Genomic DNA, 24,645 nt, shown 5'->3' with positions numbered 1-24,645 from the left:
TCAGTCGATGTTTCTCTCTCCTCTTTCTCTCTTTCTCCTCCTCTATTCCTCTCTTCTACTCTCTCTTTAAAAAAAAAGTTACTGCCCTGGCTCAGTTTGTTGGAGCGTCGTCCAGTACACCAAAAGATTGTGGGTTTGATTCCTAGTCAGGGCACATACTTAGGTAGTGGTTCGATCCCCAGTTGGGGCATGTATGGAAGGCAACCAATCAATGTTTCTCCTTCCCCCTCTCCTTTCCTCTCTCTGTAAAATCAGTAAAAACATATCCTTGGGTGAGGGTTTAAAAAAATTTTTACTAAATAACTCATTTGTACATGGTAGGATTATATGTCATTTAAAATTTTTTCTTTATTTTCTAAGCCTTCTAAGAATTGGCATGTAGTACTTATCCTTTGATTATAAAGCAGTAAACATTTTATTCAAAAGGGAAATGGATAAAGAGTTGGGGAACCCACTTTAAAATAGAATGTGTGGGAGATTGTTAGGGGTGGAAAGTGAAATTCACGTGTGTATGTTTTTATAGCCGTTTTCTTTATTGAATGTATGAATGACCAACACTTTCCTGATCTGATGATTGCAGGGATGCCAGTAAAACTGTGAGCAGCCCACCCACCTCCCCAAGACCTGGCAGTGCAGCAACAGCATCTGCATCTACAAGTAATATCATACCCCCAAGACACCAGAAACCTGCAGGGGCTCCAGCAACAAAAAAGAAACAGCAACAGAAAAAGAAGAAAGGTGGAAAAGGTGGCTGGTGATTAGAACATTCTTGTTGCAGACTATTTTTCAGCTAGTCTTAGTGACACTAGGAACATAATAAAGGTAACACAGCAAGAAGCACAGAGCTGCTCCCTCTCCCATCCCCACATTTTCATCAGATTATTTTTTTGTGCATCAAAAAGGAAAACATCTTCCTCAAACTCTGCCTAGTCAGACTTAGCCTACTTGTACCACCTAGCTTTGCACAGATGATGAGGACTCAAAATAATTGGGATTTACCTACCTTGATATCTGTTTCTTTGTGTGCTGATTTGATGGTGTTTTTTCAGTTTCACAAACAAGGCATGTTATCTAAGGTTTCCTAGTCAGTGGTCGGCAAACTCATTAGTCAACAGAGCCAAATATCAACAGTACAACGATTTCTTTTGAGAGCCAAATTTTTTAATCTTAAACTTCTTCCAATGCCACTTCTTCAAAATAGACTCATCCAGGCCGTGGTATTTTGTGGAAGAGCCACACTCAAGGGGCCAAAGAGCCGCATGTGGCTCGCGAGCCGCAGTTTGCCGACCACGGTCCTAGGTTATAAACAGAAGTTACTTCTGCTGTTTTAACTAGAGTTTAAAGACACTTGTTCTTATCTAGTCCCACTTTAAATTATGTCTTAGAAGGTCTTGGGAGACTGAAAGTGGAATCTTCTGAGCATTCCAATTATCCACTAGAAATATCATGTGATAAAAAGGGACCTTATTAATACACTGGTGTTCTTCACTTTGTTACATGAGTGGCCATAAGAAAACCAAATGTCTTGATTAATTTTTACCATAAATTCTCTGTTATGTGATACTGGAATATAAGATATTATATATATATGTATATATATATGTATATACATACATACATATATATAGTAATAGAAAGTATGTATGTGTATATGCATATATACACATGTATATAAATTAGGACTCCTTTGTGCCCCCATATCATTTTCAGATTATGATAACATTTTGCTTACTTAGCACTATAAAGAACTCAAAGAAAACATCAATGTTGTAAGAAACTGACCCTTAGACCCAGTGTTCTTAGGTCAAATGGGTTTGGATGGTCTCAGTCAGATTTAATGTCCCCTATCAAGAGCAAGAACATTGACTTCCTGTGTAGAGAAGAAATCAATACCAGAGTTCAGTAGCAGACAGTATTAAAACTTAACAGAACTGTGTGGCGCAATTAATAAATACTCAGATGGCTCCTTTTTCTAGTTAGGGGTGTGACTATACATTACCCTTCCCAAAGTGATGGAGTATTATACAGTCAGGTATGCGGTGTTGGTGTTGCTCTGGTCTTCCCTTGCTTATAAGCCACTTTCCCATTGAACAGCTGTGAGACAGATGTCCACTCTGTCTAGTATTCATTTTATGCTACCCCAGATAGCATTGAATTTAGATTTAAGACTTATTTCCTTGTGATCGTATTACTCCATCCTTGTCAATAAAGTGCTGCTGTGTTTGACTCTGAACATACTGAAACATATTCAAAGAGTTTTTTAAAAGGCTTTCCTCCTTTACAAGAGTAAGAAATTTGGTGCTGCCTTTCTGTTTAACATAATCAGAATTTGCAGTGGCATCTAAACAAGAGACCAGCTTATATATGAATGATTTATTATGGCATAATACTTTTTGAGCTCTCAGAGAAGAGTCTTTTGGTAAGAGTGACAGATATTCATTCCTTCTAAATATATGCCCCATTACAAGAATAATTGTTAGTAAATTTGTTTTTTAGGATTCCATTGAATTTTTGTGGTGAAAGATAATCACTTTTTTGGTTTAACTAAGCTACCAAATTTTGGTGAAAATTATCTATCATTGAAAATTTTGACACAAGACACAAAGTGAAACTTACGGGTTCTGTAGCCAGTCATTGCTATTACCAGTCATTACTAAGCAACTGAAACCTCAGTTCAAAGAAGTTATTGTCAAATTAAGTGTAAACATCTACATTAACTTTCTGGTAATTATTTATCTTTTGGACAGGTTTTTCACCAGTGACATATACACTTTGTATATATGTGTATGTCTACATTTATAAAAACCAATATGGATACATCATTCACTGTGGCACATTTTAAAATAAAATATTCTAGCAGTGAGTATGGATTAAGATGTTTTGGGTGTTGGTATTTTATGGAGGACTTCCTGGTTGGTACATCTGAGAATTTTTTAAACTGAGTATCTAAAAATCTCAGAGCATTGGCCTATGGACTGAAGGGTCCTGGGTTCAATTCTGGTCAAGGGCACACGCCCGGGTTGTGGGTGATCAGTGATTCTCATCATTGATGCTTCAATCTCTCTCTCCCTCTCCCTTTCTCTCTGAAATCAGTCTATAATAATAAAAGCGTAATATGCTAATTAGATTGGATGTCCTTCCTTCTAGATAAAGCTGCAGCGTGTGGGGGGCCAGGGCCAAGGTCCTTGCACAAATTTCGTGTATCGGGCCTATAGTAAAAATATAAAATAAAATAAAATAAAATTCTCTCCGACCTTTCCTGCAAAGCCACAAAACTAATCTAATGGGGTTGAGAGACCCCAGTTTTAACTTCACTGAAAATCCATCATGTTGGTAAGTGTATATAAATAAATTGAGGAGCAAACATTAAGTTATTAAGCACAGCATTTTCAAGACTACTTGGACACTGCTAACCTTAAACACAGTTGCATCACTAAAGCCTTCTGGATACTGCCATTCATTCATTGTTCCTTACAAGCCTAATTGAAACATAGAGCTGATGAAGAAAAGTCAGTTTATTGTGTAAGATAATTTTGTTAGTTTGTGAAATATACTGGGGTCCAATTCAACAAAATAAAAGAACATCCATATACTCAGTTAAGAAACATTACACAACCTTTGAAAAGCCCTGTGGATTTCCTAATTTGTTGCATATTAGATCATTTGGAGCAAAAAAATGATTTTTTTTTTCAGAGAGGAAGGGAGAGAGAGAGAAACATCAATAATGAGAATCATTGATTAGCTGCCTCCTTTATGCCCCCTGGGCGGGGGACAGGGGGTGGCAGGGGAGGTGGAATTGGACCCAAAACCCGGGCATGTGCCCTTGGCCAGAATGGAACCTGGGACTCTTTAATCAACAGGCCAACACTCTCCACTGAGCAAAACCGGCTAGGGCTAGTTGTTTTTTTTAATACCCTGCATTCCTAGTAGCTATGATCCTGGCAGACTTAATTTGATCAAGAATTTTAAAAAGCGAAATACGAGAATTTGATATCGGGACCATTCACGTTCCTGTTTTTCCCTGAACATCCTGGACAATTTCGATACTACTAGTTAAGTTGGCACAGGCTGGAGGGCGAGGAGATACCGGACTTCACTTTCCAGGCTTGCGATTACTAATGGGATCGGCGGGGAATCCTCTGGGGGCTCAGCACTCTGACCCCTGGGGGTTCTTCTGATGGGAGACCCTTGAGCTGGGTGGGCGTGGGGATGACTCGGGAGAGGTGAGACGCTTAAATCTGGGCCGCGTGGAAAAGGCCTTTTTGAGATACCCTGCCTAGCTCAAGGGAATCGCGCCATAGTGCCCCTCCCGAAGGAGTGTCACCTGGAGACGCTTTTTCCTGCGTTGCCAACCTGCCACGCAGGGCTTTCAGGATCCCTTTGTCTGGACCTGACCCTCTAGCTCCTTCGCCGCCTTCTGCCCTCAGGTTTGGCGAATATGCAGCACGCAGCCCCGGGAGATGAGAGCGTGTACCAGATGCCGGGTGGGTGGCAGCCTGCACGCCGCAGTGAGTGCGGGTGTGGTCTACGCCACGTGGATCTACGTGGGTCTACGACTGCTTGCGCCCCCCCTCCCCGCCCCCACAAGGGCCACACCTGCTGAGACTCAGGACCGCTGCTCCGGCGTGCGGGCGCGCAGGAGGGAAGGAAACGGGGACTGTGAAGATGGAGAGGGGGAAGGTCAAGAAGAAAGAGAAGGGAAAGGAGCCGGAAAAAGGAAAGGAGGAAAAAGAGAAAAGGAAGGAGGCGGAGAAGGAGAAAACTAAGGATAAAGAAAAGGAGAAGGGAAAAGGGAAGGAGGAGAAAAGTAGAAGTAAAGAGGAGGAAAAGAAAAAAGAGTGGGAGAAAGAGAAAGAGAAGGAACAATTTAAGGGAAAAGAGGACGACAACAGAGTCTTAGGAAAGCCCCTGCTGGAGCCGCCGGTAAGAGACTGATGCCTCGGCCTTGGGGGCCGTTGTTCAGGCCGGAGCGCCAGCTCTGTTACGTCCCAGGCCCCTACCCAGGCGGGAGGGAATGGGGTCTGCTTCGGGGTCTTGGTACCTGTGTCAGGCTTCTACTGCCCCTTCCCCTGCCCATCCTCACCCTAACCCTGACCTGCGTCTTAACACAATCCAGTGTTGAAGAAGAGACGCAGGGGAAGGTTCTTTTGCGGCCCCCCCTCTTCCACTGCTCAGAACCAGGTCACAGACCGCCCCCAACACAGAAACCCCCAACACAGAAACCCCGCCCTGAACGCTCCCTGCACGCGAGCTCGCTCTCTCCAAGTCCTCTCCGTTGAGGAAGTTCTTTGGCGGAAGGTGCGGGCTTCCGAATTTGTGCCGGCTGGGTTTTTGAATTGTTTGGACATTTTCTGTGGGCGTTGTGGTTACTGCTTCCATTGTTTTCGGACATCCAGAAGGGATGGTCACAAAGGTTTAACAGAGGTCTCAGAAGCTAAAAGATAAATACCTATGATTTCACTTATATGAGGTACCTAGAGTAGTCAAAACCATAGAGACAATAGAATGGTGGCTGCCGGCTCCTGGGGGAGGGAGAACGGGGAGTTAGTATTTAATGAGAACAGAGTTTGTTTTACGAAATGAAAAGAGTTCTGGAGATGGATGGTGGTGATGGTTGCACAACATTATGAATGACTGTGTTTCATACCACTCAACTACGCTTAGAACTGGTAAGATGATACATTTTGTTATGTGTATTTTATCACATTTTAAGATTGGGGGTGGGGTGGGGAGAGGAAAGAAAAGCCAGGCATCATTTGGGTCAGCTTAGTGAGCTCTGTGCGCATGAGCTCCTGGGCTCACAGCTGCTTCCAGTTCTAAACAATGTAATTATTCATATAGATTTGATCTTTGGTAAAACACAGACTGCGTAGATCCACCTGTAATTAAAGGAATAACTTCTGACAAACAGTGGTGTTCGGAATCACATTTTTGTGTCTGAACTGTTGCTCTACAGTAATCCCAGATTTCCTTATATTATAAACATAATGAAGCGTGTCGTTTAGACTAAAAAGTAAGCAAAATGTAAAGCATAAGTGCCTGCTGAATTTCTAGATAGGGTGGATGAACTTAGGGCCAGCGATGTGGTTGGGAAGGGAGTAGGGAACTTTTTTTCTCACGATATTTCACAGGCTCTAAGAGGCCATTATTTTAGGTACCACTAAGAAAGAAAGAAAAAAAAAGGTTTCCAACCAAAGTAAGACATACCATGGATTATAAAATCCTCATTTAAAGATATTAAAATGTGAAAAAATTTTATCTTACGTTTGATTAAATATTGAGGTATTCTGAGAGGGCCATTGCGGAGATAATGAGGGGGACACAAGCCACACCCTGTAGCCATGTCTTGGTGCCACCATTGCTTTAAATGATGCAGTTTTAAACCATCCAATCAAGTCTCCTTTGTACATCAAGTCACTTTTCCTTACCAGTCACTCCCAGAATGACATAACTTTTAGATGCAGCCCAGCCAGTGTGGTTCAGTGGTTGAGCATGGACCTATGAACCAGAAAGTCACCATTGGACTGGATCCCCAGTAGGGGGTGGGCAGGAAACAGCCAATCAATGATTTTCATCATTGATGTTTCTATCTCTCCCTCTCCTTCTCTGAAATCAATAAAATAAAATAAAATAAAATAGATGTAGCCCTAGCCGGTTTGGCTCAGTGGATAGAGTGTTGGCCTTTGGACTGAAGGGTCCCAGGTTTGATTCAGGCCAAGGGCACATGCCTGGGTTGTGGGCTCCATCCCTGGGGGGTGGGGGGGGCATGTGGGAGGCAGCCAATCAATGATTTTGTCTTATCATTGATGTTTATATATCTCTCTTTCTCTCCCTTCCTCTCAGAAATTAATAAAGAAATATATTTAAAAAAATAGATGTAGGTGGGTGGGAATGGGGAATGAGATCGGGATGGAGAGAGGAAACATCTATGGAAATACCATTTGCTTTAAAACCATCAAGAATTTACTCTAAAAACAAACATGCACCTTTTCAAATTCTGTTATTCGGTAGATAGTCTTCACAAAGCATGCTTTCTACACAAGTCTGTATTAGACCAGACCTTAAAACATCTTACTTGCACATGAATCTTATTTAAAAATAAAATAAAAGAGGTGGGATAGACATTCTAGTGCTGTTGGGATCTTTTTTTTTTTTTTTTAACCTGAAATCTAGTCTAAATCTAATGTCAACATTTAAGATTATTGTTATTTTTAAAACAGTGGCATTGAAGACATTTACTGGTGGGGTTTTTGTTTATTTTTTGTGCATGAGAAACTTCTTTAGTAGGCTGTTTGGGAAATAGAATTAATTTTTTGTGAGCAGTCTGGCTGAATTGTTGCTCATTTATTACTATTTACATTGAAATGTGTACCCTAAAAGTCACCTTTCTGAGCACTCTGACCTTTCTATTTCTTTCTTCATACCAGCTTGCCCTTGTTGTCCCTCAATCATTTGTCATAAAAATTTCTAAGGCTGGTATGTTGATGGAATGTTTCTAAAGTTTACATCTATTTCAAGAGGTTTTAACATCAGGCTCTGAAATATATGCTCATTTGTCAATGGAACTGATTTAGCAACTTCTATAATCCTAGCCTTTTCATTTAATCATGATGCTTATATTTAAAAGTATTAGAGGGGAACCTTGCCTTAAGAGCTTTTAATCTAATGATCCAATTATAAGGACAAGACAGATCAATGAGACCTTAGATGCTTATATGCTGGGTGGCACAGTCAATACTGGAGGCACCATGGAGGTACCAAGATCCCAAACAGCAATACTATATATACACTGAGTGGCCAGATTATTATGACCACCTGATGTTAGTAGGCAAATTAGCCGTACACTGCATCGTATGGGATATGGAAGCCGAAAGCCTGTTCGAACACCTTTGCTGTCTGCAGTTACCAAGATAAAACGTCTCCAATTCGCACACAAGGATTGGACAGTCGAGCATTGGAAAAAGGTCATGTGGTCTGATGAATCACGTTTCCAGTTACATCATGCAGATGGCAGAGTGAGAATTTCGCGGAAACAGCATGAAAGCATGCACCCCACATACATGAGTACAACCCTTCAAGCTGGTGGGGGCAGTGTTATGGTTTGGGGCATGTTTTCCTGGCATGATTTGAGCCCTTTAATTCGTGTGGAACAACGTCTGAATAGCACAACATACCTAAGTATCATTGCTGATCAAGTTCATCCTATCATGTTGCTGGCGTATCCCAAAGGAGATGGCTTCTTCCAACAAGACAATGTGCCATGCCACGGTGCTCGTATTGTGCAGGAGTGGTTTCAAGAACATGAGGGAGACTTTACCTTGCTTAGGTGGCCCCCACAATCACCAGATCTCAATCCCATTGAGCATTTGTGGGACAAAGTTAAAAGAGCCATCAGGCAGCTGGTTCCACAACCATCAAATCTCACAGAACTGGACAGTGCTATTCATCAGGCATGGTGTCAGATTCCTCGCATCACCTTTCAACATCTCATGGAGTCAATGCCAAGAAGAATAGCCGCAGTATTGAGGCAATAGGTGGCCCAACGAAGTACTGATGGGGTGGTCATAATAATCTGGCCACTCAGTGTATATAGTATTTATTTGATAGATTGACCAGGAGTTGGAGAATGGAAATGGAATGTGCAATTAACACCACATAACTAATGGTTAATTATAAAATATAAACTGGTACAGTTATTAAATATTTTGTGAAGTTTCATTCTGGTTTACAATCCCACAAGTATTACTGGGTCCTACCACAGGCAGGCACACTGCCAGGGACCAGGAAAATAAGGCCCTGATAGCAGAGGTTTATTGATTTATCCTTTGTTTCACAGGAGAAAAATAATCATATCCTAGTGTTGGGCCTCGATGGAGCAGGAAAAACCAGTGTTCTCTACTCTCTAGCTTTAAATAGAGTCCAGCACAGCGAGGCACCCACCCAAGGTTTCAATGAAGTGTGCATCAGCACTGAACACAGCCAGATGGAGTTCCTGGAAAGTAAGCCCTCTTTCTCATTAGTTACAGGATAGCTCCTTTGTTATATCTTTTTTTTTTTTTAAATATATTTTACTGATTTTTTTACAGAGAGGAAGGGATAGGGAGAGAAAGTTAGAAACATTGATGAGAGAGAAACATCAATCAGCTGCCTCCTGCACACCTCCTACTGGGGATGTGCCCGCAACCAAGGTACATGCCCTTGACCGGAATCGAACCTGTGACCTTTGAGTCTGCAGGCTGATGCTCTATCCACTGAGCCAAACCGGTAAGGGCTCCTTTGTTATATCTTAATCAGGATATAATATTATCAACATTGGGTCCTTGAGAAAAGTAATACTGGGTCAGATTTTCCTAGAGATTTAGAAAGCATTTGTAGTTTAATACTAGAGTGAACTATGAGGGAAATCACTTTCTGCTCTTTTATCTCCTTTTTACAGTGGTGGTGATAAAGGGCAGTTGAGAGGAAGGCTTTATACCCCTTCAATAGCAGCCTCCCTCCTCCCTTACTACCCCAAGTAAACATGCAATCTAAGTAAATATAGTGTGCTTCCTTCTCTACAACTCCAACTACAGACAAACCCCAAACCTCTTCTTGTATACAGATGGCAGTCCAGAAGCCCCTACTCTATAGTAATTCTGGAGTCCCCACTGCTCTAAATATTGCTGTTCCCCAAAGTTTCATCAGGTGCTCTTCTCTTTACATGCTTTCCTTGGTTGATTTCATTCATCCTCTTGGCATGAAGTACCATCTTTATGCTGATGACTCCCACATTTATCTATCCACCCCAAACGTATTCAAATGTCACCTGACATTTCACCTGGCTGTCTCATTGCCCTCTCAAACCTAACATCAAAACAAAATGCTTGAGTTATCTCAATATCTGTTCCTTTCCTTATAAGCCACTGGTCAGGACCCATCAAGTTGCTCAAGACAGAAAACCCGGAGTCACCCTTGTTTGCTCCTTCTGTACCCCACCTCCAGTAAAACACTGTGAATTTTTCTACCTTTACAATAAATCTCAAATTCATCAGTTACAGCCTTTCCTACTACCCTTATTTGAGTTGGAACCTCTATTATCTCCTACTTAGATTACTGCAGTTACCTTTTTAATTTTGCTATCGTCCCGACACAAAGAAAAAATGAGCAGAGAAATTGATAAACCTGTAAGCAAATCTTTAAGAAAAAAAACATGGTATTCGGAATAGAGGTTTCAACTTGCCCAAAGCTATAGGAGAAATAATTATTTTGACCAAATAAGTAGCTAAAAAAATAGTTTCAAAATATAAAAAATGAAAAGGAAGGAGGAAGGAAGGAAGGAATAAAGGAAGGGAAGGAAGAACCCAACTAGGGGGAGAAATGGACAGGTCTATAATTGGAGTGAGGGATTTCAACATATTTGTCTGTCAATTTTTCATAGGATTAAGGAGAGAAAAATCTGCAAAGATGCACAAACTTTGAACTTAACAAGTTCGATCTATTGGACAATATAAAATTGTCTAATTAGTCTATTTTACTTACACACAAAGGCTAAAATACACATTCTCAAATGCTCATGGAACTTTTATCAAATTGACCACTCACTGGGCTGGGCTGTACAGCAAGGCTTAACACATTTCCAAGGAACAGGCATCATACAAGCATGTTCTCTGACTGCGTTGCAGTTAAGTTAGAAGTTAATAACTGAAATAAAAATCCCTACATAGGTAAAATATCAGGTATCGGGGGAAAAAATGAACACAAATGTTCATTCTTATTTAAACTAATATATTTAAATCATATGAACAACTTAGAAAATTATACAACATCCTTTAAAAATTAAACCCACAAAATACTCAATACAAAGGAAAATAATGGAATGTAAAGACCCTTTCCCATTAGTATGGTAAATGTTTTTATTGATTCCTAAAACAGCGGTCTGCAAACTTTTTCTATAAAAGGCCGAATAGTGAATAGTTTAGGCCTTGTGGGCCACCTGGTCTCTGCTGCCACTACTCAACTCTGAGGTTCTAGTGGGAAAGCAGCCACAGACAATATGGAATCAAATCCACATGTCTGTTCTAAAAAAGCTGTATTTGTAGACACTGAAATGTAAATGTGGTATAATGTCCACATGTCATGAAATAGTACTCTTCCTTTTTCTTTCAAATGTTTAAAACTGTAAAATTGCCTAGCTGGCATGGCTCAGTGGTTGAGCGTCAACCTATGAACCAGGAAGTGACAGTTCGATTCCCCGTCAGGGTACATGCCTGGATTACAGGCTTGATCCCCAGTGTGGGGTGTGCCAAAGGCAGCCGATCAATGATTCTCTCTCATCATTGATGTTTCTATCTCTCTCTCCCTCTCCCTTCCTCTCTGAAATTAATAAAAATATATTTAAAAATTTTAAAAATAAAACTATAAAATCCATTCTTTCTCTGTGGGCTGTACAAAAATAGACAGTGGGCCAGATTTAGACTGTGGGCCATAGTTTGCCAACCCCTGTCCTAGGAGAAAAATAAAAACTAAATTCATTGTGTATATAACACTGTCATTAACCAAAAAATTCCTTCTGAGAAGCATCAGTAGAATGAAATAATCCAAAGGCCCTTTTTTTCTCTGAGGCAAGTATTAGTGAATGCCCACAGGATTATATTAACTCTCAGTGCAAAATTAAGAAGAGAAATTAGTTCTGGGATTTTGACAAAGGAAAACATTGTGCAGGTGAGGCTACCCAATGCATTCAGTCCATCTAAAAATTATTTTAGAGAAATGTGTTTTAATCCACCATCCTGAATTATTTCAGTAGCTATTCCCATTTTTTTTTAGCTATAACTGATGGACATGCAGGGACTGCCGTGGCTGCTATGTGTAGCAGCAGGAGGCATCCACTGTAGTATTTAGTATTTCTTGCTGAACCTTCATGTTCCAGAATGACTAAATCACTTGTGGAGGTAAATATCTCCACCCACTCCTTCCCCAGTGATGTCTCTCTGGTGGTTCTCAGGTGGCACACTCTAACCCAGTGGCATTAGGACCCTGCACAGTGTTCAGAAGTTATGTGACCATGCCTTTCCTACCCCCCTCGGCGAACGTGGCTGTGACTTTTTGTGTGTGTCTTCTTTCCCTACTCTTCTTTGTAGTTGGTGGTAGTGAACCTTTCCGTTCCTATTGGGAAATGTACGTGTCCAGGGGAATGCTGCTGATCTTTGTGGTGGACTCAGCAGATCACAACAGGTTACCTGAAGCCAAGAAATACCTTCATCGGCTAATTAAAATAAACCCTATCATCCCTTTGGTTGTGTTTGCAAACAAACAGGTAAAAATCTGTGCACATATAATTTGTACTCAATAGCTTTATCATTAACACAAGAAATAGAAATTCTACTTTTAACAAGTAAATATTGAACAATATGCTGTACAGTCAGCTCAATTTATACTTATTAGGTCTACTGGATTATAAACACCTTGAATGTAGAGACTAGTATTCATCTTTGTGTCCCTTATAATACTTTGTATACTGCCTTGGCATAGTAGGAATCTAACAAATATGTGTTAAATTTAATTCAATAAACATTTGCTGATTGTTGATTTCAACAAAATATTTGTGTCTACCATGTAAAAAGAAATTTAGGTCAATTAGATCTGAATTTATTTCATACACATACATTAAAATTATTAAGCATCCATGGAGAAATGGAATGTTGTGTATTGTTGGTGGAAAATAGTATGGCAGGTTCCTGAAAAAATTAAATGTATAATTCCCATATGATCCAGCAAATGAAAAAAATTGAAAGCAGGGACTCAAACAGATCTTTGCACACCCATGTTCATATCAGAATTATCCCTGATGGGCTTTTACCATTACAAGGAATCCCTCTTTCCATACAACACCATCCTTCTCCTATTTATTTCCTCTCCAATTCCACCAGTGAATTTCTTAAATTGAGACATCATTCACATGTCACTGGATCCATTAACACTGTTATAAAAGTCACTGCAAACCCTAAGACTAAATGAATTCAGGAGTCAGACAGGCAGTCTGTTGGGACAACCGACATCCAGAGAGGTAATCAACTCCAGCCAGATACCAAGTACAGAACATCAGGAAGCCTCATGGATTCCCAGTGATGGAATCTGATAGGTTCATATTGGTACAAGAAAAAAAAACAAAACACACTTTTGAATCATTCCCAGACATTTTTAAATGATCCCCTAAACCTTAGGGAGAACATTATGAAACAACAAAAGCCAGTTAAAAGTGCAGCTTTTAACCTAGTGTCTTGTCTTGATTTTAAAGAAGGTTTGACCATGCCATGCAGCAGAAGTATTGGCTTTCTGTCTCGTTTTAATCTCTTCTCTTTATGCCTCTCCCTGTGGGTTTCCCTCCTTTAAGCCTTCCCCATCTTTCCAACTTATCCTCTTTCTACCTGTCCTCTTCTTTTGGCCTCCTTCTCCTATCACTTCAATTTCTTTCTTTCTTTCTTTCTTTCTTTCTTTCTTTCTTTCTTTCTTTCTTTCTTTCTTTCTTTCTTTCTTTCTTTCTTTCTTTCTTTCTTTTTTGCATATGGTTATATTTAATACACACGTTTGATACAACCAAAAAGTAAAACACCAGAGTAAAATAGTAACAAAAACATGGTGTTTCATTTGCAATGCATGAGAAATGGTTAACATCTTTAGTCATAAACAAGCTCTTAAAAACCAGTGACAATATAATAATGCAAGGAAACTGGAAAAATAAAATGAAAAGGTACAAGTGATGATGAAGCAGTGAGCATGTGATTTTGCTGAGCAGGGATGAGCGTCTCTGCAGTGTCAGTGAGCAGAATAAAGACACTGACACCTAATAGTCCACAGCTTTGAACAGTGTTGTGCAGTTTGAACTCTCAAACAGCGGGAGGCAGATTAATGAGAAGGACCTAGAATGAGGGGAAAGCTAACTTGAGTCTATATATAAATTGAGTATTTTTAGCCAGAGCAATTCCAATTCATTGGAATTTTTTCAACAAGTTAGTTGAATAAACTCAAAAGGAATGATATAAAAGCGTGTTTAATGCAGAGAAAATGCATGGTCAGTGTAAGCGCCTAAAGCACTACTTGCCTACAATGTCTGAGCACCACCCCGAGGGTGCGCACTAACTCTACTAGTAGATGATAGCGTAGGAAGTACAGTCTTTCGTGCTGTGATCCGTATACATGGGCCTGGTGGGCACCAGAAACACTGAGGGGACACGTTACTTTTCAGTATACCTGAAACTAATACAAAATAGTATTGAATGCAATCTAATTGAAAAATAAAAAGACATTATATGACATGGGGGGAGGGTAAAAATTAAAAGGAAAACAAAGTTATATAAAGTAATAACTACATACTTAACAAATTTCTATGTCACCTAAAATCTAAACTATCACTTCATTTTCTAAATTCATTCCCTCCCTGCTCCTCTCTCTGTCTCCCTTCACCCTGCAAAATTTGATCCAATTTTTTTGGTTGAATAGAAATAATGGTCACAAAAGAAAACTCACAATGGCAAATGCTATAATTAATAAAACGTGATATGGACAAAAAATAGTTAATGAATGAAATATCTCTTTAAATTTAAAATAATTGATCCTATTAGATATAATTCTGGGAAAATAGAAAAAGTTAGAAGCAGATTGCCTGTACTGTTTAGAAAATTGATTAAGGTGTTATATTGGTTTAACTTTATTCTAAAAATATATTTTTGATGATAATTCATAAATATGGGTTTAATTCTGATGAAAATATTTATATTCAACAACCAATAGGGTCATAATAATGGGGTCACAATATCCTCCATATTAAAATGAATGTGGGGTGATTGAGAGCAATAAATGCAAAATAACCAAAATTTTTCCATTTCTTTCTTTCATTCTTAAAGGATCTTAAAACAGCCTATCACATTACAGACATCCATGAAGCTTTGGCATTATCTGACGTGGGAAATGACAGGACAATGTTCTTGTTTGGGACTCAAGTGACTGAGAATGGCTCAGAGATACCGTCCACCATGCAAGATGCCAAAGACCTGATTGCACACCTGGCTGCACATATGCAGTGACTAGGCGAAGCCCACAGTGGCTCACGACCTACAAGTCACCAGGGAGGGTTGCATGGCAGGCTTGAAGCCAAAGGTTTCCACTTTTAAATAAAAAATAAGCCATTTCCTATTTTCTCAATGCATGGCATATATACAAAGATAATGTTAATTGATTAAAAGCATCTCTTTATTTCGATTTTGAATTTTAAAAGTATTAGTAGCACAATGTATTTGGAGGAATTTGGAGTTTTAAGCAACAAAATTAAAATGAACATTAGCAAATATATATCCTATTTGTAGTTTTTCAATGCCATGAGATTTATATTAACATTTTATTTTTTATTTTTATTTTTTAAAATAAAGCTTTAGTTTGGATTATTACAGTTGTTCCTCTCTTTTCCCCCATAGCTCCCCTCCACCTAATTCCCACCCCACCCTCTGACCTTACACCACTCCCCGCGCACTGTCCTCATCCATAGGTGTACAATTTTTGTCCAGTCTCTTCCCGCACCACCCACACCCTTTTCTCCTTGAGAACTGTCAGTCCACTCCCTTTCTATGCCCCTGATTCTATTATACTCACCAGTTTATTCTGTTCATCAGATTTTTTATTCACTTGATTTTTAAATTCACTGTTGATAGATATGTATTTTTCATAATTTTTATCTTTACCTTTTTCTTCTTCCTCTTCTTAAAGAATACCTTTCAGCATCTACACTAATAAAAGAGTAAGATGCAAATTGACTGTACCTTCACTACGCTCACCAGCCAATCAGGAGCGAGTATGCAAATTAGCTCAACAAAGATGGCAGGTTAATTTGCCTACGCAGGCACCAAGCGGCCAGGGGCATTCCGCATGGGAAGGCAGAAAGGCGGCTCCGGCTGGAGCAAAGGTGGTGCTGGCAGCCAGGGGAAGGAAGGCCCATTCTTGCATGAATCTTCGTGCATTGGGCTTCTAGTTTCATATAATACTGATTTGGCGGTGATGAACTCCTTTAGCTTTTTCTTATCTGTGAAGCTCTTTATCTGACCTTCAATTCTGAATGATAGCTTTGCTGAATAGAGTAACCTTGGTTGTAGGTTCTTGCTATTCATCACTTTGAATATTCCTTGCCACTCCCTTCTGGCCTGCATAGTTTCTGTTTAGAAATCAGCTGACAGTTGTATGGGTGCTCCCTTGTAGGTAACTAACTGTTTTTCTCTTGCTGCTTTTAATATTCTCTCTTTGTCTTTTGCTCTTGGCATTTTAATTATGATGTGTCTTGGTGTGGTCCTCTTTGGATTCCTTTTGTTCGGGGTTCTCTGCACTTCCTGGACTTGTAAGTCTATTTCTTTCACCAGGTGGGGGAAGTTTTCTGTCACTATTTCTTCAAATGCATTTTCAATATTTTGTTCTCTCTCTTCTTCTGGCACCCCCATAATTTGGATGTTGGTATGCTTGAAGTTGTCCTACAGGCTCCTTACACTATCTTCATATTTTTGGATTCTTTTTTCTTTTTGTTTTTCTGGTTGGGTGTTTTTTGTTTCCTCATATTTCAGATCTTTGGTTTGATTCTTGGGGTCCTTTGATCTACAGTTGAATTTCTGTATATTCTTTATTTTAGACAGTGTATGCTTAATTTCTGACTGGTTCTTTTCCATTTTTTTGGCATTCTCATTAAGATCCTTAAAGGTCTCACTAATTTCCTTAGCGGTTTTTAGAAGATTCTTGAGTAACCTTATAAATGTGGTTCTGAACTCTATGTTATCCAGTAGTTTGCTTTCCTCCATTTCTTTCATTTGTGACATGTTTCTTTGTCTTCGCATTTTGGTTGCTTTCCTGTGTTGATGGAGTGGCTTTGTGTGGTAGGTGACCTATAGGGGCCAGTAGCTCAGCCTCCCCAATCACCTGAGGAGGACGCTCTTGGTACATCCCTTTGTGGGCTGAGTGCAAAGTCTTGGTGTAGTTAAGCCTTGATTGCTGTTGGTACACTGGGAGGAATTGACCTCCAGGCCAATTGGCTGTGAGGACCCGCTGTGTCTATAATGGAAGAACTGCTGCGCTGGAGACACTTATGGTGCAGGACTTGTTTCAGTGGGGCTTTGGTGCTCACTGAGTCTGCCTCTTGAATGTGTCACTTATGGATGTGAGGAGTTGAAATCTGGTGTCTCACACTGACCACTAGGTACACTGGCTTCTGGATCTCCAATGGGGTGCAGGTCAGCTACTGTCTGAGGCCACCCAGCAGGAGCTACAGCGAGAACTACAGTTTTCTCCTCTTTGCTTGGGGTTTGGAGGTTTTGGAGCTGTCTGCAAGTTTGCTAGGTTAAGCTGCGATAGGGCAGGCCATTCATATGCTAAAGCCACTGCTTGGAGCTTGGGTGGGTTTGTAGATTGTGCAGGGTGGGGTCTCAGGGCGTCACTAGGCTAGGGCGTGGCAAACAGCGATGGCTGCCAGTTAGCCTGCTCTGTGTCTCCGACTGCGTCCCCGCATCTTGCGCCCCAGCGCAGTAAACAATTATTCCTGCGCGCAGCCCTGCAAGCAAGCCACTCTTGCTTTCCGACCCAATGGCAGACAGTCCAGCTTCTCTCCGTAGGAGTTTGGGTCCCCCACATCTCCCCAGAAACTGTAGTTCAGCGTAATTGGGAGCTTATCTCTCTTCGGGTTGAAAAAAGCAGCGCTCCCAGTCGCCCACCGCCAGCCTGATATGCGTGCCTCTGTACTTCAGCTTTTCAGCGCTTGTGCTAGTCTCAATGCTCTTTTCTCTTTCCTTCTAGTTGTAGAACTTCCACTCAGCCAGCTTTCCCGTGGTTCTGGGTGATAGACGTTTAGTCTTTTAGTTGTAGTTTTGAAATTGTTGTGCGAGGCAGCAGTTTAGGTGTTTACCTATGCCGCCATCTTGGATCCTCTCCACCTTACCTTTTTTTTTTAATTTTATTTTAGATTCTGCATTTTAGCAATAAATGTTGTGGCTAGCGTTTTTCCTTCAGGGAATAGCTATTGAATGCCAATATGGTGGTCACTGCTTGGTGCTGGGGATGATTAAAGCAAAGACTTGAGATACTCTCAGACTGTCATGGGAGGTACATGTCTCAGGGGTTTCTAATGGAAATGGCCCAGACAGGTGGGAGTGTTGTTAAAGAAGCTGTCTGGCTGGTGATCTGCCCAATAGACCTCCTGGGGGGTGGCATTTATTACTTTGGAGAACTTTCCACAATCTGGTGTCTGTTGCCAGCCTTCCAGGCTCAGAAGCCAAAGGTTTGGTGCCCATGCTAAGAGCTGATCTGTCTTTTCATTCATTCATTTAATCAACATTTATTGAGCACCAACTATGTACTAGAAAATGTGTCAGAACTCTTTCAGTTAAAAATGATGGAAATTCAAGTTAGGTTTTTGTATGTCAAGAAAAGGGGATCTGGGAGTCTCATCACACCGGGAAACTTGGCCCTGGGTGGATTCAGAGATTCAAAGTTAACAAAATTCTCTCCATCACTTGGCCCTGAAACCTCTACTTGGCTTCATTCTCCAGATTCCCTGGGCGAGGAACATTCGCCTACAACATCCGTATACTAGTATAGCTCATGATCCTGGAATATGATAGACCCTCTCCTAAAGCAGCCATCCAGCAGATCTCAGGGAGGGGCACTGATTGGCTCTGCCAGGGTCAAATATTCATCCCCGAACCAATCCCTGTGGTCATTTTGCCAGGACCAGCACTGGGCAAATGTGAAGGTCCAGGTGTAGGAAGAAGCTGAAATGGGAAATTGCTTGACATGTTAGAGTGGAACAGGGAGGCTGGAATGTAGCCAGTAAGGGCAGAGCAGCCCACAGTAGACTGGTGAGAGAGAGGGGCAAGGACTAGATCACCCACGGGGCCCCTTATGGTGCAAAGCTTGGAATTTATTCTAAACGGTTTGGAGTGTCGTGGTGGGAGGTTGGCCAACTCAGAACACCAGTCTGGAAGGCATTGCAGAATCCATAGAGAGAGTGGTGGCCTGGACTGTCAATCTCAGCATCCGCTCCGTGCCTATGTGCCAGGGAACCTAACAGACTTGGCTCGGCTGTCTGAGGGGCGCTGTAAGTAGTCGGGAAGCTGGTATGTTCTGCAGCAGGGTCTCCGCAACCGAGAGCAAACGAAAGTACTCGCTCTTGACACACAGAACTGCTAGTCAGGAGCGCGCCGAGTCTGGGCGCACAAGGATCTCTGGCTTCTTTCTCTAGGTGGAGCGTGCTTGTGGGCCCCTGGAGTGCGTCACGTCGCCTTGGCAACCAGAGAACCTGCAGGGAGGAGGCCAGGACAGGGCTCCTCGCCCATCTCTGCGTCCGGTGCCGGGTGCGGGTGGGCTGGGGCAGGGCGCGGGCGGTAACTCATCCTTCTGCCATCGCGCCAAGGCCAACAGCGACCCAGCTAGGGTCGGCGCCCCGCGCAACCGGAGCTTCCTGGGCCCCCATGACGAACCAAGAGTTTCTGGGTTCATCAGAGCTATCCGATGGGCATGATACGACAGAAATATCCGCTAGCTCGAAAGCTCCCCGGGCACCCTTAGCACAAGGCATCCTGAACGTGCTTGACGAACAGGAGCCGGAGCCCAAGGAATCGAAGGCAGCCTATGAGCAAGGCCGGCTAGAGGAGATCTCCGACCCCTCCGGGTACTATGAGCCATACATACTCTGTGAACCCCGCAAACACTGTGAGCCCTCTAAACCCTTGGAGCCCCACGTTCCCCATGCTCCCTATGAGCCCTACGAACCCTACGGACCCTACGAAAACTACGAGCCTTACCACTATGAGCCCTACGAGCCCCAGGAGCCCCATGTGCCCCAGGAGCCCCACAGGCACCGCAAGCATCGTAAGCCCCAGAGGCCTCGCAAGTCCCAGGAGCACCATGCACTCTATGAGCCCCAAAAGCTCCGTGTGCCCCGTAAGTCCCAGGGGTCCCAAGCTTCCCACGAGGTCCACAAAGCTGAGCTGCCTCACAGCGCCGCCATGACCATCGCTCCGTCTCCGGTGACCAGAAACCTGCCACGGACTTCCCTGTCTTCCCCGAGCGGTAGGTGTTGGGGCCCCTCCAACACGGCCCCACCTAAAACTGGGGGTCCTAATGTGAAAGTTTGAATGCTCCTTTTGTTTTAAAGGAAGATGACTTTTGTGCCATTCACCTGCTTGGGGGGGAATTGAGACTAGTAGTGAGAGACGGGGAATCTCTTCAGTCTCTCCTCCCTCCACCTGATGACCTCCTAGCTGTCTTTTTTTTAAAAAAAATATATATTTATTGATTTTTTTTACAGAGAGGAAGGGAGAGGGATAGAGAGTTAGAAACATCGATGAGAAAGAAACATCAATCAGCTGCCTCCTGCACACCTCCTACTGGGGATGTGCCCGCAACCAAGGTACGTGCCCTTGACCGGAATCGAACCTGGGACCCTTCAGTCTGCAGGCCGGCGCTCTATCCACTGAGCCAAACCGGTTAGGGCAGCCTCCTAGCTGTCTTGATTATCCCTTGTCACTTCTTTTTGAAGCCCTTCGTAATTCTTCTCTACAGTTAGCTACTGCATTCCTCTGGGTTGCCGCTTTGAACATTACCTCTGTTATAGCACTTGAGAATTTGTATTTCATCCATTATGTTTCTCCCCAGCTAGAGGGATCGTTAAAGAGAGGATATTTTTGTCAGTGTTTGGCACATGGTGACAATCAAGAAATGCTAGCTATGATATTGTGAAAGTTGTAGTAACAAAATACTCGCGGAGCAAGTAGTCAAAGAGTACATTTACGAAGTGCTTACTATATGCTCAGTCCTCACCAGGTTCACGGGGTAGCAGGGCTGATGGGACTTGGGTGTGAACATCCTTTGCTCTGACCACACCAGCTCACTTCTGACCGCTCAGTGATGACCCCACCCAAAGCAATTATTCTCCTTGACTCCTCTTTGTCAGCCTGGAGTTTATGGTCTATTGTTCCAGTTGCTCACATAATCTACCACCCCATTGGCTCTTTGGCAAACCACCATACTTCTGGCAAAACCCCAACCCTGGTTAACCCCAACCACCCACCTTCTGCCTACACCTGAGCAGGTGACTACTGCTGTACAAAATCCCATAATCATATTGCGTGCTTCTATTTCCGTTTCATGACCACTAATCTCAAGGGGTCACTTGGCACTACCTAGCAAACCCACTTTATTCACCTAGTTACTTCTCACTCCTCCATCCTTCATACCTTTGACTCCCAAACAGCTGAAGATCTTGAAGGAGAGACATGTATCATTTTATAGTCCATGGTCACCAATGGAATTACGTATTCTTTTGCAAATATCCCTAACTCCCTTGCCAATTCTTGTCTGCACTTGTAAAAACAGATGATGACAACAAAAAAAACAAACAACTATTCTGTTCTTTAAATTCACGATCTCGAACTTAGAGGTAGGCTCTCAGTGCTTCTTGGCAATCATACTGCATGTCCCTAGCCAGCTCACTTTCCAACACAGAAGCTATCAAACTACCAGCACCTGTCTATGTACTCTATCTTTTCTCCTGTTAATAATGGATGAACTGTCTTTGTTCCTATTAAAGGCCAATCTCCCAACCTATATGTTGGATCCCATCCCATCCAACTTTAAGCTGCTTTTCTCCTAAAATGAGCCCTCTCTCTCCTGCATCATTTTATCCCTCTCTCTACTGGATCATTGCTATCAGCACATGTACATGCAGTAATAACTGCTATCTTAAGCAAGAAAACAAAACAAAACAAAACAAAAAACTCCCTTAACCCCATGTTCCCCTCCAGGTACCACTTCTTTAGAGAAAAATTTCTCAAAATAGTTGTCTATAAGTCATTATTTCCATATCCTCTCTTCCCATTCTCTTGAGAACAGCCTGAAGCTTTCATTTCCTCTATTTAGCGGAAGTTGCTCTTGTTGAAGTCACAATGACTTCTGCTTTGTCAAATTCAATGGTTCATCCTTCACCCTCATCTTACTCATTTGACACACATTACCTCTTTCTTGGCAGTCTTTCTTTAGTTGACTTTGGGGTTAACCACTGCTTTCATTGTCCTCAGACCTCATTGATTGTTCCTGACGCAATTTCCTTTGCTTCTTTTCCCAGCCTTTCCAGTGGTTCTCAACCTTTCTAATGCTGTGACCCTTTAATGCAGTTCCTCATGTTGTGGTGACCCCCAACCATAAAATTATTTTCGTTGCTACTTCATAACTAATTTTGCTACTGTTATGAATCGTAATGTAAATATCTATGTTTTCCGATGGTCTTAGGCTCTACAGCAGCGGTTCTCAACCTGTGGGTCGCGACCCACAGATATTTACATTATGATTCATTAACAGTAGCAAAATTACAAGTTATGAAGTAGCAATGAAAATAATTTTATGGTTGAGGGTCACCACAACATGAGGAACTGTATTAAAGGGTCGCGGCATTAGAAAGGTTGAGAACCACTGCTTTAGGCCAAAGTGAGTGAGGGATCAGTTTTTTTCAGAGTCTTTAGAACTTTCCTTGTTCCCTGAGTTATGTCATCAGTTTCATTTCTTTAATTATATGCTGGTAAGTTCCCAAATTATCTCTAGCCTCAATTCTTCCTTAAACTCCAGAGTTTTATAACCAATTGTTTAACATACCTAGTAGACATGTAAAATTTAATGTGTCCATATCTGAAACTCCTACTTTTGCACCCAAATTTGCTCTTCCCCCATTGTTCCCCATTTTAGCAAATGTCACCCTCATTCATCCATCCAGGTGTTCAGGTTGAAAGCCTTGAAGTCATTCTTGACACCTGTTTAACTCTTACAGCCTGCCTCCAAATCATTAGCAAACCCCAATTTTGAAATATATCATGACTATGGCCATGTCTTAACATTTTAAACCAATGTCATTTTAAAACAATTTCTTTTTATTGATTTCAGAGAGAGGAAGCGGGGGAGAGAAAAACATCCGATACCCTCAATCTGGGTATATGCCTTTTGGTATATGGGACGACGCTCCAACCAACTGAGCCACACCAACCAGGGCAAATCTTTATCATCTTTGTAAGCCACTGTCTTTTGCTTGGTCCCCTGCAATAGCTTCTACTCTTGCCCTATTCTCCCTTCACCTTCCCATCCCAGTTTATTGCTTGTATAGTGGTCACAGGGATCCCTTAGATCATAAATTATATGCAACTTTCCTGCTTTATACTCTCCAGAGGGGTTTCTCATCTCACATAGCTTGTTATCTAAAATTCTTAGCAGGCCTACAAGGCCCCTCATGATCTGGCCTCTGCCTGCCTCCCCAACCTCATATGCCATCATTCTCCCCACCATCACTGCTCTTTCAGCCACGTAGGCCTCTTTGCTTCCACCTCACAATCATTTCATCTGCTTTTCCCTCTGCCAGGACACACTTTCCTCAAATATTTGTCACCTCCTTATAAAGCTGTATCAGATCACTCTGTTCATTTTCTTTCTTTTTATGCGTGTGACTTAAAAAATATATTTTTATTGATTTCAGAGAGAGGAAGGGAGAGGGAGAGATAGAAACATCAATGAGAATCATCGATTGGCTGCCTCCTGTATGCTCCCTACTGGGGATCAAGCCCACATCCCGGGCATCTGCCCTGACCAGGAATCAAACCGTGACCTCCTGGTTCATAGGTTGACACTCAATCACTGAGCCACGCCAGCCCGCTCTGTTCATTTTCTTTAAAGCACTTATCTATTTGTTTCCACTTACAAATGTATTTGTTTACTGCCTACATTAAGCTCTCAGAGGGCAGGACTTTTATTTTTCCTACTGTGCCTGGAACAAGTAAGGACTTAGCAATTATTGTTGAATGAAAGTTCTCTTCATTCCACTTCTGGGTTACCAAATCCAGTGGTTCCTTCTCTATCATTAGGGTTGTTAAGATTAAATGCATTAATACCTGTAAAGCATTTAGAACAGACTGTGGTACATGGTAAGTGCTCAGCAGATGTTAGCCATTATTATTCGCAGTGTTATTATTATCTTATTTGACCTCTTGGCAGCATTTAATACAATTGACCATCTACCTCTTTCTCTTGGCCTCTATGACATCACAATCTCCCAGTTTATCACTGACCTGACTGGTTGCTGCTTCTCTCATTGACTGAGCCCTCCCTGTTTTCCTGAAGTCTAAAGGGCTGGATCTTGACCCTTTTCCTTTGTATTTTCACTTTCCCCCCTTAGGTGGTCATATCTATAATTATGGCTTTAAATAGCATGGTTATGCTGCTGCCTCTTAAATATATGTTCTTGCTGTACTCTCGCTTCTGAGTCCTACACTTATATATTCAACTGCCTATTGGACATCTCCATTTGGATATATCATAGACATCTCAAATGTAATGTGTTTTGAGACAGAGGTCTTGATTTTCCTCCTTGTTTCCTGCTTAGTCTTCTAGCTAGGTGCTTGCAGAAAATGGCATCCAGTTGCTTAAGCCAAAAAGAAAAAAAATCTACTATTTCTCCCCAATTTCTCTTTCTTCACCCTCAAATCCAGTGTATCCAATGCAAGTTCTGTTCATTTCCTCTCTAGAATATCTCCCAAATTCATTCATTTCCACTGCTAATTCTTGCCTCCCGATTACGGTCATTTCTCTCCTGGATTTCTATATTAG

General features: G+C 41.8%; 3 protein-coding genes across 5 annotated transcripts in view; all 3 read left to right on the top strand.

Annotated features, from left to right (window-relative positions):
* The window catches only part of SRP72 (signal recognition particle 72), a 37,607-nt gene extending 36,135 nt beyond the window's left edge, over positions 1-1,472 (top strand). The window contains exon 19 of the mRNA XM_080662423.1: positions 581-1,472. Coding sequence (XP_080518549.1) covers positions 581-758 — 178 coding nt within the window. The 3' untranslated portion in view covers positions 759-1,472. The remainder of the gene's footprint in view (positions 1-580) is intronic.
* A 3,142-nt stretch (positions 1,473-4,614) lies between these two features.
* On the top strand, positions 4,615-15,418 carry ARL9 (ARF like GTPase 9). 3 transcript variants are annotated; one of them, XM_080688548.1, is made up of 4 exons: positions 4,615-4,923; positions 8,837-8,999; positions 12,120-12,295; positions 14,883-15,418. In XM_080688548.1, the coding sequence occupies exons 1-4, from the start codon at positions 4,666-4,668 to the stop codon at positions 15,060-15,062; spliced, it is 777 nt and encodes a 258-aa protein (XP_080544674.1). In that variant the 5' UTR covers positions 4,615-4,665; the 3' UTR covers positions 15,063-15,418. The 3 variants fall into 3 exon arrangements, with proteins under 3 accessions (XP_080544674.1, XP_080544676.1, XP_080544675.1); XM_080688549.1 differs by lacking the exon at positions 4,615-4,923 and adding an exon at positions 5,606-5,669 and having other exon boundaries at positions 14,883-15,202; XM_080688550.1 differs by lacking the exon at positions 8,837-8,999 and having other exon boundaries at positions 4,803-4,923; positions 14,883-15,202.
* A 4,054-nt stretch (positions 15,419-19,472) lies between these two features.
* Positions 19,473-24,645, top strand: part of SPMAP2L (sperm microtubule associated protein 2 like) — a gene marked incomplete at both ends in the record, with an annotated part of 53,699 nt that continues 48,526 nt past the window's right edge. The window contains one exon of the mRNA XM_080655955.1: positions 19,473-20,073. Within this exon, the coding sequence (XP_080512081.1) occupies positions 19,473-20,073 (601 nt within the window). The remainder of the gene's footprint in view (positions 20,074-24,645) is intronic.

This window comes from Plecotus auritus (genome assembly GCF_963455305.1).
Source record: "Plecotus auritus genome assembly, chromosome: 1".
NCBI lineage: Eukaryota > Metazoa > Chordata > Mammalia > Chiroptera > Vespertilionidae > Plecotus > Plecotus auritus.
The sequence above is the reverse complement of the archived record's forward strand: the minus strand, read 5'-3'. Positions and strand labels throughout refer to the sequence as shown.

What these genes read in the sequence shown, in the direction of transcription:
- ARL9 (XM_080688548.1), top strand. Translation starts at nt 4,666, where the DNA reads ATGGAGAGGGGGAAGGTCAAGAAGAAAGAGAAGGGAAAGGAGCCGGAA. An exon ending in AGCCCCTGCTGGAGCCGCCG is followed by an intron (nt 4,924 to 8,836) that starts GTAAGAGACTGA and finishes TTTGTTTCACAG; the next exon opens with GAGAAAAATAATCATATCCT. An exon ending in CCAGATGGAGTTCCTGGAAA is followed by an intron (nt 9,000 to 12,119) that starts GTAAGCCCTCTT and finishes TCTTCTTTGTAG; the next exon opens with TTGGTGGTAGTGAACCTTTC.